General features: G+C 34.8%; 1 protein-coding gene across 3 annotated transcripts in view; it reads right to left on the bottom strand.

Moving 5' to 3' along the window:
* The window catches only part of Fign (fidgetin, microtubule severing factor), a 130,637-nt gene extending 116,978 nt beyond the window's left edge, over nucleotides 1-13,659 (bottom strand). The window contains exons 1-2 of one of the 3 annotated variants that reach the window (XM_046462267.2): nucleotides 13,208-13,659; nucleotides 12,260-12,429 (exon numbers count right to left, since the gene is read on the bottom strand). Coding sequence is in view for 1 of the 3 variants with exons in the window: in XM_046462266.2 (XP_046318222.1) it covers nucleotides 12,260-12,284 (25 nt within the window). In the remaining 2 variants the exon portion in view is untranslated. The remainder of the gene's footprint in view (nucleotides 1-12,259; nucleotides 12,430-13,207) is intronic. The other 2 variants (XM_046462266.2, XM_046462268.2) reach the window with 2 other exon arrangements.
* Nucleotides 13,660-18,024: the final 4,365 nt, after the last annotated feature.

An 18,024-nucleotide genomic window follows, 5' to 3' on the forward strand; every position in this document is an offset into this window, starting at 1 on the left:
TTACTCCCAATTTATCAGAGAAAAGGCAAAATAGAAAGACATACTCAAGTTGCTACTGATTTCCCATGCTCAACCAAAGGCTGAATAAGCAAATGTCAATCAACCCAATGTTAGCATGAAGTTGATCAGTAAGTCTCATTATTCTATACTCACAAATTGTTTTTTGAGAAGAAATACATGAGAAAAAATTAAATATGTTCAGAACAGTGATTTGATGCTATTTGTTATAGCCCATAATCAAAGTAGGTTTGAATTTTGTGTTTTGTGGGATTTAAAAACAACATCATAAAGTTGCTTTAATAAAATAACTTAAGTGCCCTCCTATCCAGAGACATAAAATCAGAATGACTATAGGCTTATTTTCAGGTATACAATTACAAAACTATTTTTCTGAGTTATAATGTGTCTTTAGTAATTACATAATAATATAGGGATTTCAATTTTTAAAATGAAATACACAATTTTAATAGCTTTGTTCTTTAAATATTTTCAGAGGCATCTTTTGATTTTTTAAAGTAAATTTAACATAGTGACAGTCTCCATAGCTTTTATCAATTCCATTTACCAAATATTCATTGAACACCTGTTATAGACTTTATACGATATATACAGGTTCAGGAGATCTAAAATAAGAATGATTTGATGTGTCTGTTCTCAAGGAATTTACAATTTCCTAAAAGAGAAACATGATTAACTATAAAAGAAAGATAATGATCAAAAAAAAGATATTTTTAAAATGTTCAGATAATATTAAGTAGATGTGAAAATTGACCCTGATTATTGACTCATGGAGGCTTTTACAGATGATCCAACTGTTGGCCTGGATACCAAAGTAATGGCAGGATTTCACCAGATGAAGAAGGGCATTCCAGGAGTAAAAAGACCAAGTAAAGTAGAGAAAAGAGGGAAAGAGAAAATCACTTTGGTGGAGGTCCAATTTTCACCCTAATTTATATATAAATATATATACATATATATTAAAAAAAATATATATATATATATATATATATATATATACTATCTATGTAGATAGATAGATATAGATAGATAGATAGATAGATAGTATTTAAGGCCCATAATTCCGATGCCTAAATTAATCTGATTATCAGTCTTTTATTTAAATCTCTCACTGAAGAAAAGTATCATCTAATTAATATTTATCAACTTTCCAGATATTAGAATTATTGACACTGTTGTTTGCAACCAATTAGTAAGCAAAGTTGATGAATAGTTGCCATCCCCTTTGAAGGACTTAACGAAGTCCTTGATCTTCTTTCATTGTCTCCAGAACAATTTCTTGAGCTTCTTTAAGAGAAACAGAAACTTTTTTGTCAGTCATAGGCCACTAGCAAGGCTCCAAGTTACTCAAATTCACTAGGCCATGACGAAGCAAGAATTAGTTATATAGAACTGCAAGAAATTTTACTAGTCATTGAATCATCTCCCCTTTCAGAAAAAGAAAACTGTGGTTCAAAGAGGCTGAGTGACTTGCCAGGGTAAGAATACCATAGCCTTGGGGCTTCTGTTGACACTTTTCCTCCTACTTATAACTTTCTGGGGCCCTCTTAGCTGTCCACTGTAGGAGAAATCTAGAGAAGCTGTTGTACTATCTCTAGTATATGTCATCAGGATGCTCAATTCAGACTGAATATCCCATTTTAATGACTTCAAACCAGAAAGAAATGTTTTTTAAACACAGAAAAGTTCTGGAGCTCATGAAACCTCATGGTTCAGAGAAGTGATTCTCAATCCTAACTTTACTTTAGAATCACCTGGAAAACAGAGAAGAAACAGGCCATTCCTCCAAACTCCATTTAACTGGTCTAGGGTAGTGCTAAAGGAAAAGAATTTTACTTCATTTGTTTGGATTTTGTTTTCTTTTTTTAAGGTAGAATTAAAAAAATCAACAACAAATTTTGCTTGGATAAAATCAAATAATACCTGTACCTATTTCAATAATCTGAACCCCTATATAGAAATAACTACATTTCTTTCCAAAATAAGCTCTAAAATAGGTTCATCTCAGTCCTTAGTGGACTTTCTTCTATTGGTCTAAGCAAACTGAGGATATTGGGGGAAGAAAAAAAGATTCTCCAAATAATATGAATCATCTTTAAAGGCATATGTGTTTTTATACCTATTTAAATTATGGGGAGTAAAGCAGGGAATAAATAGTTCTTTCATGTAGATGATCATAAATCCCATTATTCAAAATGTGATTTAGAATCTGCCATTTTTAAAAAGGATATCATAATTTGTTCAGATTATAATACTGCATCCTATTTCATGTGTACTAGTCACTAATTCCTAATAAGTGATCAGTTTTGCACATAATTACTTTAGGATTTGATTTGTAAAATTGCTAATATCATTTTTAGCAACAGCCCCATGAAAAAAAGTCCTTAGCCTTGCCTCAACAACTTTCCCTAATTTTCTTTCCTTTTAACTGTTTCCCCTATTCTTACAAGTTGCCTTTCATGAGAAAGGGCAGTTTGCCCAAGACAACAAATGCTACTTGCCTTTCCCCTCCTCCACTACACACTCTAACATCCTCTTAATTAATTCATACTACCTTCTCGTGGTCTAAATATCATATGCTGGTGGCTCAAGGGAAATTTGATTATACAGATGATCAAGTAATAACCAGCCTTACAGATAAGTACAAAAAAAAAAAAAAGTCCCAGTCACTCAAAACAGTACACAGGTAGGTGGTAAGATTAGAATCCCAATCCAGTAGTGGGAGACTGACTGAGACAGCAGGGTTCTTGTTGAGTACACAAATAGAAAAAAAAGAGGCAGAAAAACTTTTTACCCCTACCCCTAAGCAAGTATTCCTGCAGAGTTGGCTATTAGAAAATACAGATAATATTTTTTAAAAATATGTATTGAGGTACACATATGCATTACAATTATACATCTGCAACACCTCCCAGATGACAGTTTAGTGATGGGGCATTTTGGCAGGATAAATTTCAAGGACATATTAGATTGTGGCAAAATTGCAGATTTTTACCCATAATTATAAAAATAATTATAAACAAATCTAAAGCATACATTGTACTGTGCTCCTTGGATTTCCCTGTGAGGTCTTTTTACTTTGCTCTAAATCTGAATAAAACGAGGGAGAAAGCACAAAACAAAACAAGCATTGTTATACTAAATATGTTCATTGAGGGATTTATTAAAGACAAAAATAATAAAGAACTTTCTATATTAGATTTTTCCTAATACTTAAATTGTTTAAATATTATTGATAAACATTTTACACCTATTTAAAAAAAAAACACACAAAAGAGATTCAGCTTATGTATACAATTTTTTTCTAAAGAGACACTAGCTCATACTAGATGTACCTATGACTCTACTGTTTTAACATACATGATTAAATTTATACCAATAATGAGTTGGTTGTTATACCCAAAACATATTTTCCAAATTAGGGAATAAATACTCTTTGTATTCATATTACACTTAGAATTCCACTCCCCCAAGAAAAAACAAAATTAGCAATGTCCATATAGGTGTATGAAATTTTAAAAGCTGGTGATATTCCCCTCATGTCAGACTAGGATTCAGTCATTTAGAATTCCATATCAGCATCCCCCCTCTAATGCTTCTTAATCTTTTGAGTAATGTAGACCTCTTCTTCAAAAGAGAACTATGCACTAACACCACTGGCCAAGGATACTATGGTAGGGGTAGGGGGGATATGACCCACATATTTTGTATCTTGGGCCTAAAATTGGCTCCAGATTTGTGAGTCAAGGACAGAAAGTCAGTTTCAATACAGATGTGTTTTAAAAAGTAAAAAATGGCTATTATTTTTAACAAGTTACATATTGGGTATTATTCTGTAAAAATGAGTCATAAAATATATTTTAAGTACTTAAAGTCATGAATATGTTTTACTCTTTTACCTCTGCTTGAATGTAATTTTTCATTTTCCAGGAACGGATACATTTTCTAACTAACCCTGTTAACCTAATTACTCATAAAGAAATACCAAAAGCATCCCTGACATCAATACCTTCACAAAGAAATGTATCTATGCACATGCACAAGAACATATTCCATTTAGATAATCAAAACTATAACTTTTATTTTTAAAATGTCCTTAGATCCATGTAATTCCTAGCAGTGAAATTTATCAAAAGGATTTAAAGTTTGCAAACAGTAAGACTGCTCTATCAAAAATACCCTCCTTTCTTCATCCATACACTTAAATTCAGAGTATTAACTATTAAACATAAAAGACTAATAGCACTCTGTTTATTTAATAGTATTTGTTTGATCTTAAAATGGGGATTATAATGAAAATGCCTTCAATATTATGGGAACCTTTTTATCCTACTCAGAATAATTATCTTGTAAGATTAAAATCAGTGAATCATACCTAATTAAGATTTACAATTTAGCATCATTGAGGTATATGATCTAAGAGAAAGTGTTTAGTCTTAGCTACAATTTGAAATAGAAAAAGAGAAGCAAATACAGGAGAAATAAAACATCTATTTTTGCCATAATAATGGACCATATTGCCACATATTTACCCAGATTCCAGGCTTATTATTTTTCAAGTTGAACATTGAATATGAGAATATACTAGAGGATAGGCGTAAGGTAGGGAAAAAAAAAAACCCTCAATTGAAATTGTCCTAGAGAATTTGTAAACAGAACACAGAACATTTTAAAATTTGGAATGGGACTACCTATTAAAATATTTCTAAGTTCGCAGTGGCTTTAATGCAAAAAAAAAAAAAAAATTCCTAAATTGTGGGGTGAATTTATAATTAAATGGGAGTGTTACAATAGTTATTTTCCAACTTTGTTTCATTAAAGTGCAAATCAATTTAGAGAGCAATGCCTTGTTATTACACAGGACAAAGAAAAGGTTTTTCTTCTGAGAAGGTGTCATATATAGTATTTCTTACCACAAAGTCTGACAAGGCATTCAAAATAAGTTCAATTTTTTTTTTATTCCTCAAAAATATCTTTAAAGCCCCCACCTCCACCCCAGTCTTGGAATACATAAAAGAATACTTTTCTCCAGCTCTTTGATATTTCCTTTCCTGGCAGAGTCATCTGATGTGAGAACTCTCTTTTGAAAATAAATGGTGCAACTTCAAGTGCACTCAGATCCAGACTTTCTGGACATTCCAGCATATCTCAGTTTGGATTTGAAAAAGCTGCTTGACTTCAAAATTCAGCTTTAGGTATCGCAATATAAATCTTGATCTGCTTGAGAGGTACCTTGGGAAACTACAGGGTGTTTTGTACCCCAAATTGCACAGATTATGCAAATCAAAGGGAAGTAGGATTCATACCTGGTCAATATAGCTCAGGGAGAAGGAGGTTATTACAATTAAGTTGAGAAACTGAGTTCACAACTTGAATACCATATGATGCAAAGTTTGTGTCACTGCATGAAAGAGTTACTTTTCATCTTTAACACAGCTGTCACCACATGTTTATATAGCTATAATGCCACTTTCTAATGTCAAAATATCAATACTGATACTATCATAACAAGGTAATTATTTTTGTGTTTGCCCCTCTTTCCTGTCACTCAATGAATTGTGCTTTTAGTTTTGTAAATGGTTAGAATTTTCTATATATTTAGATAATTTAAGATTCTATATTAAAAATACTTATTTCACCTGTGCTTCTATCCTTGGGAGGAGGTGGATATGGTACCTGGCAAGAGAACCTCCCAGGCTCTGATTACAAATTCCACTGAAATAATTCTACTATGATTACTCTTAGCTTGGGGAATAAGTACTTAAGTATCTACCTGTCTGCAAACAATTAAAAACAAAGTTCCTTTTAAAAATATTTACTTAAAAATTCATGGGATATATCAGAAATAGATGAGGCAAAGGGCAGCCTAGGTTAAAAGCAAATAATTCAAGTACCAGCTCATGGGAAAAAAAAAGGGGGGAAGAGATACCCAAAGATCCATTTTTTTCCATCAATTCTCTTACACAACTCCCATTAGTATCTCTTTAAGTGAAGACACTTGGAATAACTGTGGAATGAATAGTCAGTCTTCAGGTAGGAAGCCCAGTGCCTTCCCCAGAGATGGCCCAAGAGAAAAGTTGGCAGGTGGTGAATACAGGTCTGGCTCCATTCAGGTACACAGGCTCCACTCACAGAAGGACCCTTCATCTGGTTGAATGCTCTGCCGTAGCTGTCTTGAAATTTTTAGTAACTTTTGAACAAGATACCTCACGTTTTAATTTTGCATTAGGTCCCAGAAATTATGTAGCTGGTTCTAGTTGAGGGTGACGGTGTTGATTGATGGGAAGAAAAACAAGTCAAAGTAATCACAAAAAAATAGTATATTACATTATATAGAAACTCATGACTTCACACTGCATTATTTTTTAAATTTTATTTTGGATGTTATCATTTCCATGAATAACATTTTCTCACAAACCAATGCATGAAAGTAGAGGTCACTCATTCTCAGATGCATTTACATTCATGTGTATGACATATAATTGTCAGTTATTTAAAAAGCAACCAATTAACATAAGGCAAACAGTTGAGTCGGGAAAAACAAAGATGGGTGGAGTAAAGTGTAGTTTCTGTTCTCCCAGTAATATATCCACAATTAGAATAGAAAAATATAAATTATCAGCAGAAATCAAAATTCATTAGAAAGAAGTAAAGTATTTTCAACATTAACATTCTAAGGAGAGGAAAATATTTTGTAGGTATTTTAAATTTTGTATTAGGGAAATTGACCAAATTATGTTAATATTGTAAATATGTAACAAAAAGCCCACTTCTGTGTACATCTGTATTATGCATCATCAACAACAAAAAATCTTGAAAAAATAGATTTTGTATTCTGTGGCAAAAAATAAAAAAACTTTATTTTAAATTATGTATTAGTAAATCATATACCACTAATGACTTTTAATAAAAGCTATTCATTTGATGAAAATGAGAACAAAATTCTAACAAGAAGCAAATTTTCCAATCTTCCTAAAAAAGTTTTCCCAACACAAAAATACAAATACCTAAGCTGAGTTATAGGGTAAAAAAGTTTAACCTTGGGCCTTCATATAATAAATCATGCATTCTACTTTCAAGATGTATCAGTTTAAAAAATGATTGAAAGAAGTGATACTACAAATGGTTTGTGAAAGTCACAGTAGCTAAAATATGAGCAAACATATCCATTTATACATATATTTATCATAAATACATCTGAATTGAAATTCTCCTCTAGATTTCCTGCTTCTGATTTACCCTGAAACAACAGCCCACCATATGCAATGTTAAACGAAGTGTCAATATTCAAATAACAAGACAACAAGCAGATTTGTTGCATAAAATATGTAAATACCATTAACATACAGTGCCATATGATATCTTCTGTTTTGATGGTTACTGATCACCTATCTTTTTTGCCTCCTCAGCCTCAGCAAAGACTGGTCTTGTCAACAGGTGCTGCAAGAGGATGTGCTGTCCTAAGACAGAGCTAAACAGGCACCTGTGGTGTTGGAGTAAGGAAACAGTACACCCACCTGCTTTTGAGTTGTTTCAAACTTACCAATACAACATATTTTTGCCCATTCCTTATTTTTATTACCTGCTTTTTTTTAAGTAAGCATCTCTCAAATATAATTGCCTTTTAAATGATAACACCAAAAAAATCAAAAGAATCAGTAATCAATAACCATATCAAAGCAGCTATGCTTGAGTTTTCTACCAGGAATTAAATGGAAAAGTTAATAATAAAAAAAGATCAGAAAAAAGAAAAAGTAACAAGATAAAACCAGGAAAAATATTGGGTGCTAAACTGAACATTTGCTTGCAGTCTTAAAAAAAAATTCCATTAAAAAAGAAAATAAAACAAACAAAAAGGACAACTTAGGTATCATTGTTCTGTGTGTATAGGTTAATATTATTTGAACTTGCTTTCAAGTGGTTCAAAAAAAATAATTTCCAAGTTCAATTGATTAGTAAAACATTAGCTTTTGTTTATCTCAAAAGAAAGAGAAAATTATATTAAGTTTTTTAAATTGAGGGAGGAAATTGCATCATTTTCTGTGTGATTTACTTATTCTAATTTATCAAGGATTTAAAGAAAAGCAGATATGCTGATTAATCAAGTCTTGCCCATCAGTAACATAGTCAATATTTCCGCAAATGTCTGCAGAACAATTTCCCCCAATCAAAAATTTATAAATCAATTTAAATTCCTGGTAATTAAATTTACTAGCTTGACAACAATAAATGTGGTACTTTATAAAAGTAGCATATGAAATTTGTACTCAAGAATATATTGATCAAAGGTAAAACAGCAAACATTTCTATTAAACCAAGGTTCTTAGAAGAAATTAGAAAGTTTGAAACATAAATGCCTGCAATTGTTTCAAATGCAGTAATAATTTTGCTGATTTGGTCCATTAAAACTGATTACTTAATTAGGCAAACATTCTAGGCTTCTAAACACTCACACAGACAAAAAGGGAAGCCTTGGCACAGCCGGTCTACACCTGAGATGAGAATTCTGAAAAATATTGTAGAGACTCAAACTTTTTGGATCTGGCTCTATGCAAAACTTAAGCAAGGAATTAAATTCTAAAAAGTGGCAAACTGAAGCTTAGGGAAAAAAAGAAAATTCACCTCTAATAAATTATTCATTTATCTTTTCAGCTTGCTTATGTTTTAAACTATTTTAGAAATGGCAAGTAATAATACAGCTTGTCTCTATGGATTCTTGAAAATACTAATTCTTTTCTCCCCTTTGGTCATACTCTGGTATTATCTAAAAGTAACTAATGAAATTTCTGCTGTCTTGTATCAGAAGTACCTGCCTACAAAATGATTTCCAAAGTTCTTAACATGAATGAAAACAACCAAAAAGATTTTCTATCTATAGAAAAAAAAATAGCACTGGAAACTCAGATGCAGGAATCTTAAATATAATTAAAGAAAAAAATCCTGTTTACACTTAGAAGATATCACATATAGTTTTAAGAATCTTACAGATTTGATACAGTCAGGAGAAAAAAAAATTTTCAAAAAAAAAAAAGAGATTTCTTAAAATAATTGCAAGGAGACCCTATAAACTATCTTTTCAGGAGAAAAGCAAAGCAAGTCAACTCACATGCACAGCTTCCAAACAGAAGTCTTACCCTCTTCCAGGAAAACAACAATGAGATTTTATTACCCTGCTATGATTCTTTCATTTCAGACATGATTAATTAGCAAGTATTACACTTCTCAAAACTCCCACCACACTCTCCTCTCCTTATTTAACACTCCTACATGAAAAAACAAGTAGCCACCAGCAGTATAAGACAAGTATCCAAAAACTATTTCAAAGAAGGAATACTTCTTTCATATCTTTGCCTCCAAAAATAAGCAGGATGCTCTTAACTGCTTTCACATTTTTTTTTAAACTTGGTCATTTCCTTAACGATACCTTTTGAATTCTAAATAATAGATGCAACATATTCAGTATTTAAGAATATATGACATGTTTAATCTGATACCTCTATTTTCAGGCTGAAATTCCAAAGAATTTGTAATCCATGCAGCTTATACTGATAAGTATCCACATGCACAATTAATAAACAATAGAAGTGCTGTATACAATCTTATTTGGGAACACAGTTTCCATGGGAAAAATGTTTCTTTTCCAAATAAAAGCAAATTTGTCACAAACAAAATGAAGTTAGTAAACAGGAATAAAGAAATAGAAGAGGGAGTGAAGAGAGAACTCTAAAATTTAAATGAATGAAAAACCTCTGACACTCTTCATAGTCTTCCAAACATTTTTTCAAAATGATTTTCCTTTCAAACAATCTATTTCCAAAATGTCTATATTAAACAAAAAAGCTGAATGTATTACAAATGTATATTCTAACTATCATCAAGTTTATGAAGCCTGGGATTTCCCCTTCAGCCTTTCAACTGTGATGGCTTGAAAACTTCACACACAGTACAATACTAATAAATAGATCTTGTTGGTTCCAGGAAACATTTTTTGAAAAGAAATCTATACTGGTCAAAATATCTTTGCTTTTTTTTTTTTCTGTTGTATTAAATTTAGGATCAAAAACATCAAAGCAGCTTCCACCTCGGACCTAACTTTTAGAGGATCAATGTGACAAGGCAGTCCCTGATAGATGTTTCTCTTGATAAACGACTTGTTCAAAAGAGACATTGTAGCTTTCATTTCCTGACCACAACACACTTTTAATTTGCAACAGCAGAGCTGCCAGAATGTGAGTGCTTGCCCACTTTCTAGCCTTTTAGGTTTGTAGCTGTTTCCTTTAGGCCACACATTGGAGACAAACAAAATCTAAAAATAATCCAAGTAATAGAATTAGAAAATAGGAGTCACAAACACCACTTTCTACATATACACAAGTGTCTCCTGTGTATCTCTCTCTCTCTCTCTCTCTCTCTCTCTCTCTCTCTCTCTCTATACATATACTTACCCCCCCCAAAAAAAAATTCTAGTGTGTGATAACAAGACTCCTCCTTATGAACATCATTTGCACATCAGACATTTAAACACACAGAGAAATAAATTATGTGACTATTATTTAATAGTAAGTAGAAGACTTGGGGGGAGCAATTTGCACATTTACATCTGCAGTTAAATGTCATGAATTATATGATTGCTATGCCAGCATGTTTTTTATATATTATTACAATGATTATTATTACTACTACCCAGAAATCACATTTAAGTATCAATACAGTGAACAGTCAAACCATCCAATTTCTGCTCTCAGCACATTGTCCGAGCTCCGATTTAAAATTTATAAATGTAATATCCTCCTCATCACAGGCAGCAGCCCAATCTGCTCTGAATATATATTACAGCTTTAACATCACAGAGGGAAATCGCCCATCTGGCAATCCCATTCGCTCCAACAGCTCCGGGGGAAAAAAACCTGTGCTCTCTCCTCCTTAAAACATTTCTTAGGGCAAATTATGTGCATCTAAAATAAACAGTCTTCTTATTGATCGCTTCAAAGTCAACAAGTTCCAAATGCAAAATTCAATCAAATCCTTTCTATCGTGTAGAGCGGTGTGTGTTTAGCTCTATAGTCACCAGGGTCCAACTAGAAGTGCATGTCGCGCAACGGGTCTTGAAGTCCCTTTCCTCGTATTCACATTTGTGTTATGAGAGAGCAGTGACCACGGCCACACTACAGATGCCTGGCAGCTTTGCCCCCCTGTTATTTCTTTCTTTCACATTCTCTCCTTTTTTCTCTCTTTGCGGGAGAAATTCATGGTGTTGGGATAAATGTAAAAGACAGCAACAACAACAAAAAAGAAAAACAGTTTAAAGTGGACATATCCTTTGATTATGCAAAACACTTTAACATCTTTTTGTTGTTGTTGTTCCCTCTTAGTCTTAATTGAATATCACACAGTGTACACACAGCTCGGCCACAAGAGCCATTGAAAACCCCTCTCACTCCATTTAACTGACTTTTTTTTTTTGAAAGAGGAAAGAGCAATTTCAAATGAAGTCAATTTCAGTGCCTGATTATTTAATTCTGTCACAGGTTAAAAGTAAAAAGCGCTGACAGGCAGACAAGTAAATGGCAAGGAAAAAAATTACCACTGTTCCTTGGAATAAGGACTTTGAGCAGTGAAAATATATAGTCTGTTTTTATGTAAAAGATATACCTTCATTCACTCACCCCAAAAAACTACACAGAGGAACCGATCACTCCACAAAGTGCAATCATCAAGAGAGCAGATAGCCAAATTGCAATGACAGGTTGAGAAAGAAAAAGAGAATTTCACCCAGTTCTGTGTGTGTACATATATATACTTTCATTAGTTAGCAATCTTTCTCCACACTCCCGCCCTCTCCCCTCTGCCACCCACCTCCTCAAAGGAAGAAAAAAAAAAAAAAAAAAAAACCACACTGAGTTTAACTAATTTACATACTATTTGACTTCAGCCGTTATGCAGTGCATTACTAGTAACATGCAACTTCAGGATTACAGCTAAACCCAATAAAAGTGGACTCAAGTAATATGTTAATCAAAACTAAAATACATAAACAAGTGATAACAAACGCAAAAAGCATGGTGACAGATTAAAATAAACATATACATTTTTAAAAATAAACATATACATTTTTTTAAATAAAAAAGAATTAGGTATCATGAACATCTGCTTCTCAAGCAGTCTTCAATGGTTTTATCATGCTATTTAATTTGTCTTTCCTATTTAGATGCAAAGGAAGTAAATTCCAAAACTGACATACCATAAACACTGGTGCTACTGATCATTTCTTGCTGGCAGCACAAAAAGCTGAATTGGATTTCTCACAAGCAGGAATTCCAAAGGTTGCTTTTCATTAAAGCCACTTTTCCTCTCAGCTATCAAATGTCACTGCCTTGAAACGTGGGCCCTTTCGTCAGGTATTCATTTAACCTACATGCATATAATTAAGGGGGAAAGCAACATCAACAAAAAGGGGATCTCAGATCACAGGAGAAGAAAGAAAGGAAAAAAAGCACATGACCAGGAATGCAAGTCCATGTCAATTTCACTCACTCCCATTGAAACTAACAAGAGCTCCGGGGAGGACGGTAATAGGATCAGTGGATTGTATATACCATTAAATTATACATCTTTCTCTCCCATTCCTTGCCAACAATACGCCCACCACGCTGTACCCCCTCCAAATGATGTGCTTACATTTTTTTTTTGCAACCGAGCTTGTGACATTTTTCTGGTTCCCCCAGCCACGAGATTGTAATTTAACCTCAACTTTTCGTGTGTGTGCAAGATTCTTATTTACACTTCTTATTTACTTAGAAGTTAGTTCCCGAAGAAAGTCTAGCCCCACCCTATGGCTCCGCTTTCTTTTTATTTTATTTTTGAAGTAAAAAAAAGATAGTAATAAGTAAGCCCAATATAGCGAAAAACGAGATTCTTTCAATCGCGAATTCTTAATCCCATACTATTGTTACAATGATTAAGCAGCTAAAATATGCATTATAATGTTTCAGGGCTACTTTGTACAGAGAAATTAGACAGCAGGTTGGCGTACCGAATAGAAACGAATGCAAATTAAATTTAATGTTTACGGCACAACTCGGAGATCTCTTTTTATTACAGTTCTTGGATCTATTTATATTCTTTAAAAATAAAACAAAAACAAAAACAAATTTAAACAGATGGTAGAAAACTACGAAGCTCCTCTTACCTGAACGCGCAGAGCGAGAACCCGATAGGTTAGCGTAGCATCGATCCGATGTGTTTGCTGATGAATGGAAGCTAGGGTTAAGTGAAGGTGCCTATGATTTGAAATCATTCCAAGTTTTTGAAGGGAAGACGGACTGCAGCCTCTGCCATGTTGGAATTTCAAACCCAAAACAGCTGCTTGGAAGGAGCCAGCATGCCAGAGGCTGAGCGCAGGCGCAGAGCGCCGCCGAGCCAAATTCAAATCACTTTCACACTAAGAGCCAAAGATCAGTTTTCAAAGGAGAGAGGGAGAAAGAGACCGAGGCTGCCGTGAGGGAGAGAAGACGCGAGGCAGTGGCGAGAGGCGGGCAGTGGAGAGAGACGGGCAGCGGGAGGACCGGGAGGGAGAGGGAGAGGCGCACGGAGCCCGCGGAACTGGAGGGGGAGAAAGGGAGGCGGGAGGCGAGCTGGCGAGCGAGCTAGAGACGCGCCAGAGATTCATGGGCAGGGAGGGCTCTATGGCCGCGCCGCGCCGGCCGGCCGCTCGGGTCATGTTACACGGCCGGGGCCGCCGCGGCCGCCCAGCCTCGCCGACGCGCTCACGCTGCCCGGAGGGGGCCCCGAGGTCATGATTACGCGCGCTGGGACTCGGAGCTCTCCCTGCCCGCACTCTCGGGAAGCCCAGCCTGAGGACAGGAGAGCGACGCCTTAGTGGGAAGGGGCCTTTCTCTCCCACGCGTGACCGGCCAGCCCTTGCGCTCATGAGCCAGCCTCGGAGGGCCCGGGACAGGGCTGCGCTACTCGCAGCCCTACGGGGCCCCTCCCTGCCAGCTCCGGCCCTCTGGACAGCTTCGGCCTGTCCACCCTTCCCCAGCCTCCCCTGGACTCCACGAACAGGACAAGGTCTGGCCCTGAGAGCCAGGACCTCTCCCTCACCTTCCCCTGGGCCCCCAGCACCAGCTAGAAAATGACTTTATCTGCCAAGAAGAGGCAACTTCGGGAGGAAAATCTGCATTAAGCCTGTTCTCCTCCCCCTCCTCCCTGTGAATAAATAAAATCATAAGTGTCTAGGTGTGCGGTCCCCTCTCAAGCTCCCTGGCTCCCCTCCCTACCTCCCCCAGGCGGCTCTGGCAGGGGAAAGCAGCGCCCCGGGGACCCCAGTGTGGGCTTGCTGGTGCGCAGGCATAGACGTTAGGCTTCTGCTTTCCCAACCCCCCTCTATGGAGCAATCTGGGGACCCAGGAGTGGGAAGCGAGTAGAGGCTTTGTGGTGCTGGGAGCTGAGGAAGAATGAAATGTGCAGTTGAGTGTGTTGCTCGCATCCCAGGGAGCAATGCAGTGCTGATTGTCTGTTGCTGAGATAGTCTTTTGTTCCGAACATAAGGTTTAAGAAACACACACACGTTTTCTGGGGTCTCTTGTTAGATGTAAATGTGCTGCATCCAGACGCTTACTATGCAGTGTAAGCTCAGTTGGTTTACTAATCACCCCGCCCCACCCCCAAACAATCAGGATCATTTGAATGGGAACCTCATTCAGACTTCTAGGCTGAGAGTATTGCCTTCAACCTATTTCATTCTAGACTAGCCAACCATCCAACTGAGATAATAAAGCAAACAATAACATTTGATCATGATGTCTACGAGATAATGTGCCTGGCAAAGTTCTTTAGGAATTGTAATGAGAAAGAGAGTGAGTTGGGTAATAATTTCTCTTCATTTTCATTAAATATGACTTTAATAGATAAATGGTGAGTTTATACTTCGGCCTGGTGGATATTCAGTCCACTGTATTTCAACTGAGCTAAGAATGAACGAGGCAAATTATGTATTGGACCAGGAGCCCATCAAGCTGAAAATGTTACCTTTGAAGATTGGAACCAAAACATTCTTGTTTAGAACTGATCCTCCTTGTAACTCTTTACATCTCCCCCAGTTTCTCTACTGTAGCTTTCTCTGCTGTAGTTTTTATAGCAGCTCTCCCGATACTGAAAAATCAGCTCTAATAAAAAAATACCAGACATATATACTTTGAAATTAATTTCATTCTCCTTTTGTGATTTTTCTTAACTGCGAATGGAGGCATTTAGTAAACGCGATAAGAAAGAAAAATTATTTTGGTTAAATCTAGGCAGATGATAGAATATAAAGACAAAAAAAGAGAGTGATTTAAGATCTTAACAAATATTTCTAAGGAATGAGAATTCTATTTGGAATAAATTTGACCTTTCTGCACATTTACCAAATAATAGAACTAGCCTTCAAAATAGAACAGAACTTTATTTTGATGTAACAGAGTACACTGAAACCCCTTTTAGTTATATTTTACAAGGCAGCATGAAAATGATATTATGGAAAATTGTTCACTACAGAGAAATAAGTGTAAAGAATATCTATGGGTCACTGTAGGATTAAGTACAGTCAAATTTAGAAAAAAAAATGTTAAGAACTCTTAATTTCTGTTATTGTCCATTTGTGGAATGACAGCCAGAAGTCCTCTGGACACACAGCAAATGCTGTCTGCAATTCATTCAAAACTGGTCTGTCCTTGTTTAAAAACTTCAGAGCTCATCAACCTTTAGCACTAGATTACTAGTACTGAATTTACAGTTCCTTGTGTAAATCAAAATATTGAACTATATATATATAATAGAATAGCTATTGAGTATAAAAATAATGTATTTTGATGACAGACATACCATTCGTTTGCAACATCTAAAATAAAATAATCCCTACTCTTTAAGAAAGAGAGGAAAAAGTGTGGTTAGCAAGTTTATTAGTAGATAATAACTAGTACTTTTTTCAATTCCTTTATATATTCATTTTGAATATTATAAAATCCATTGCTCAACATACCAATGAATATAATTAACTGTGGAATCAAAGAAAGGGAAAACTATTCAAAAGAGCACTGCATGTATTTACACAGAGTTTAAAAATTGTTCAAAATTACATATACTCTGGGGGAAAGAGACTTACATAATAGAATATACATTATGGGATTTGCATGACTAATAAGATCCACAGTGGGTTTGTCATTGTCCTACTTCTGAAATTTTTTTTTCTTTTAGGTATAAGCAAAAGTTGCTTTTCCCCGGTTACTTTAAGTAAAAGGAAATAAAATTTGACTATTTTTTTTTCATAGAGGTTTAATTGCTTTGTTTGCAATGTTTACAGTGGGTTTTTTGTTGCACTAAGAAAACTATCTTCACTGATATGACATGATTAAATAGCATTTTAGTGATCATCATATTCTATGTGCATTTATCTTTAAAACTTTTATTCAATAGAAATTCTCTAGCCATAACTGATGGATACCTCTATAATATATTCTATGAAACTTTTTTGTGACAACATAAAAATTAGAAGTGGAGCATGTAAAGAAGTTTAAATGAGCTTATCAAGGAAACAGTTAATATAGAGAAGCACTTATTTGACTAATTTTTTCACAATACGTCAGTCACATTTCTTTAGTTTTAATTTTTTAAATGTGGAGACATTAAAACAAAATGAACTGTTCTAGTAAAAACACTAATTTTTAATATATGTTATATTTTGTCCTGGGATATTTAAGAAAACCAGAAGAAAAATGAACATAAGTTTTATTTTTCTTCAGGAATGTGTGTATACTTGTGTGCCTTAGTGTTTGTGGGTATTCATCTCAAGCTAATTCAGAGGAGAAGAATTGCACTTTTCCCTTGTTCTTTTTCTCCATATAATAAAAACAACAATAACAAAAATATAGGCTAAGAAATAAACAAGATGATATTGAATGGAATTTTGCAAGTGGCGATATGCTTGCCTGCACTGGACGAAGGGTACTGTGAGCTAAGGTGGACACAGAAATGTGCTTTGCCTGTGTGACTTTTCCTTAGTATGTGCTTTTCCATAGGAAAGGGAAGGAAAAGATGGCTATAAGTAGAAGATGACAGAAGGAAGATTAGAGAGATGAGGATGAAGAGATACTTTAAATTCAGTACTAAACATTTTGATAAAACATTAAACTAACAATATCTTTTTTTTTAATCACTATATTTCAAAAAGTGTTCCAGGACTTAGTAGCTGTCTATTAAATCTAGACTTTTTTTCCATATTGCTCACAAATCCAAAGTAAACCTTGAAATGGTGAAATCAGTGATATAATAATTTTTCAATCATTCCATAATGCTGCAGTTTATTTTAAGCCTAATCATTTGTACTTCAATTACTCTAAGACTACTGAAAAGTTCTTATTATGCACCCCCCCCAAAATAAAAGATAATGAAGACCTTGACCTCATTGACAAAAATCACTCAAATTCTTCAGAACTACACTTAACTTTCAAATACTGTCAAATGTTCTCACTGATCTAGCCCTATGATGGAGAGAGAGGAACTAGTGGAAAATCCTATGATGGGTTCACTAAAGATATTTTCTTGGTTATACAGAAATAGTTTATTCTAATTACCTGAGGATTGTATTTTTTTTCATTTATATATAGTTGTAGTATTCTTACCTTTGCTGCCCCCACAGCCTGGTTTTGCATGATTCTCAATTTCATTCAAAAAGTACATCCTGAATACTTACTGTAGTTAAAAGTATTGCACCAAAAATTGCAAAAGAGTTAAAGAAAATTGGCCTTAACATTTTAAGGATGAGGCTAGATAAATATAGCTCAAAGTGAATATTATAAGTACACTAATCAAATACTTCTGCCCAGAAGAAGTTGTAGGTTTGTTCAGGAAGAAGAGGGCATCCTTTCTGGACTTTGTGGTTTCTATCTTATTCTCCACAGTACAAACTGCTTGTACATTGCGTATACTGGTTTTTTGTTGTTGTTTTGGGGGGGGTTATTTTGTTTG

Source organism: Marmota monax, unplaced genomic scaffold (assembly GCF_021218885.2).
Source record: "Marmota monax isolate L192 unplaced genomic scaffold, Marmota_monax_Labrador192_F-V1.1 WCK01_AAM20220418_F8-fsc00129, whole genome shotgun sequence".
In the NCBI taxonomy this organism is placed as follows: Eukaryota; Metazoa; Chordata; class Mammalia; order Rodentia; family Sciuridae; genus Marmota; species Marmota monax.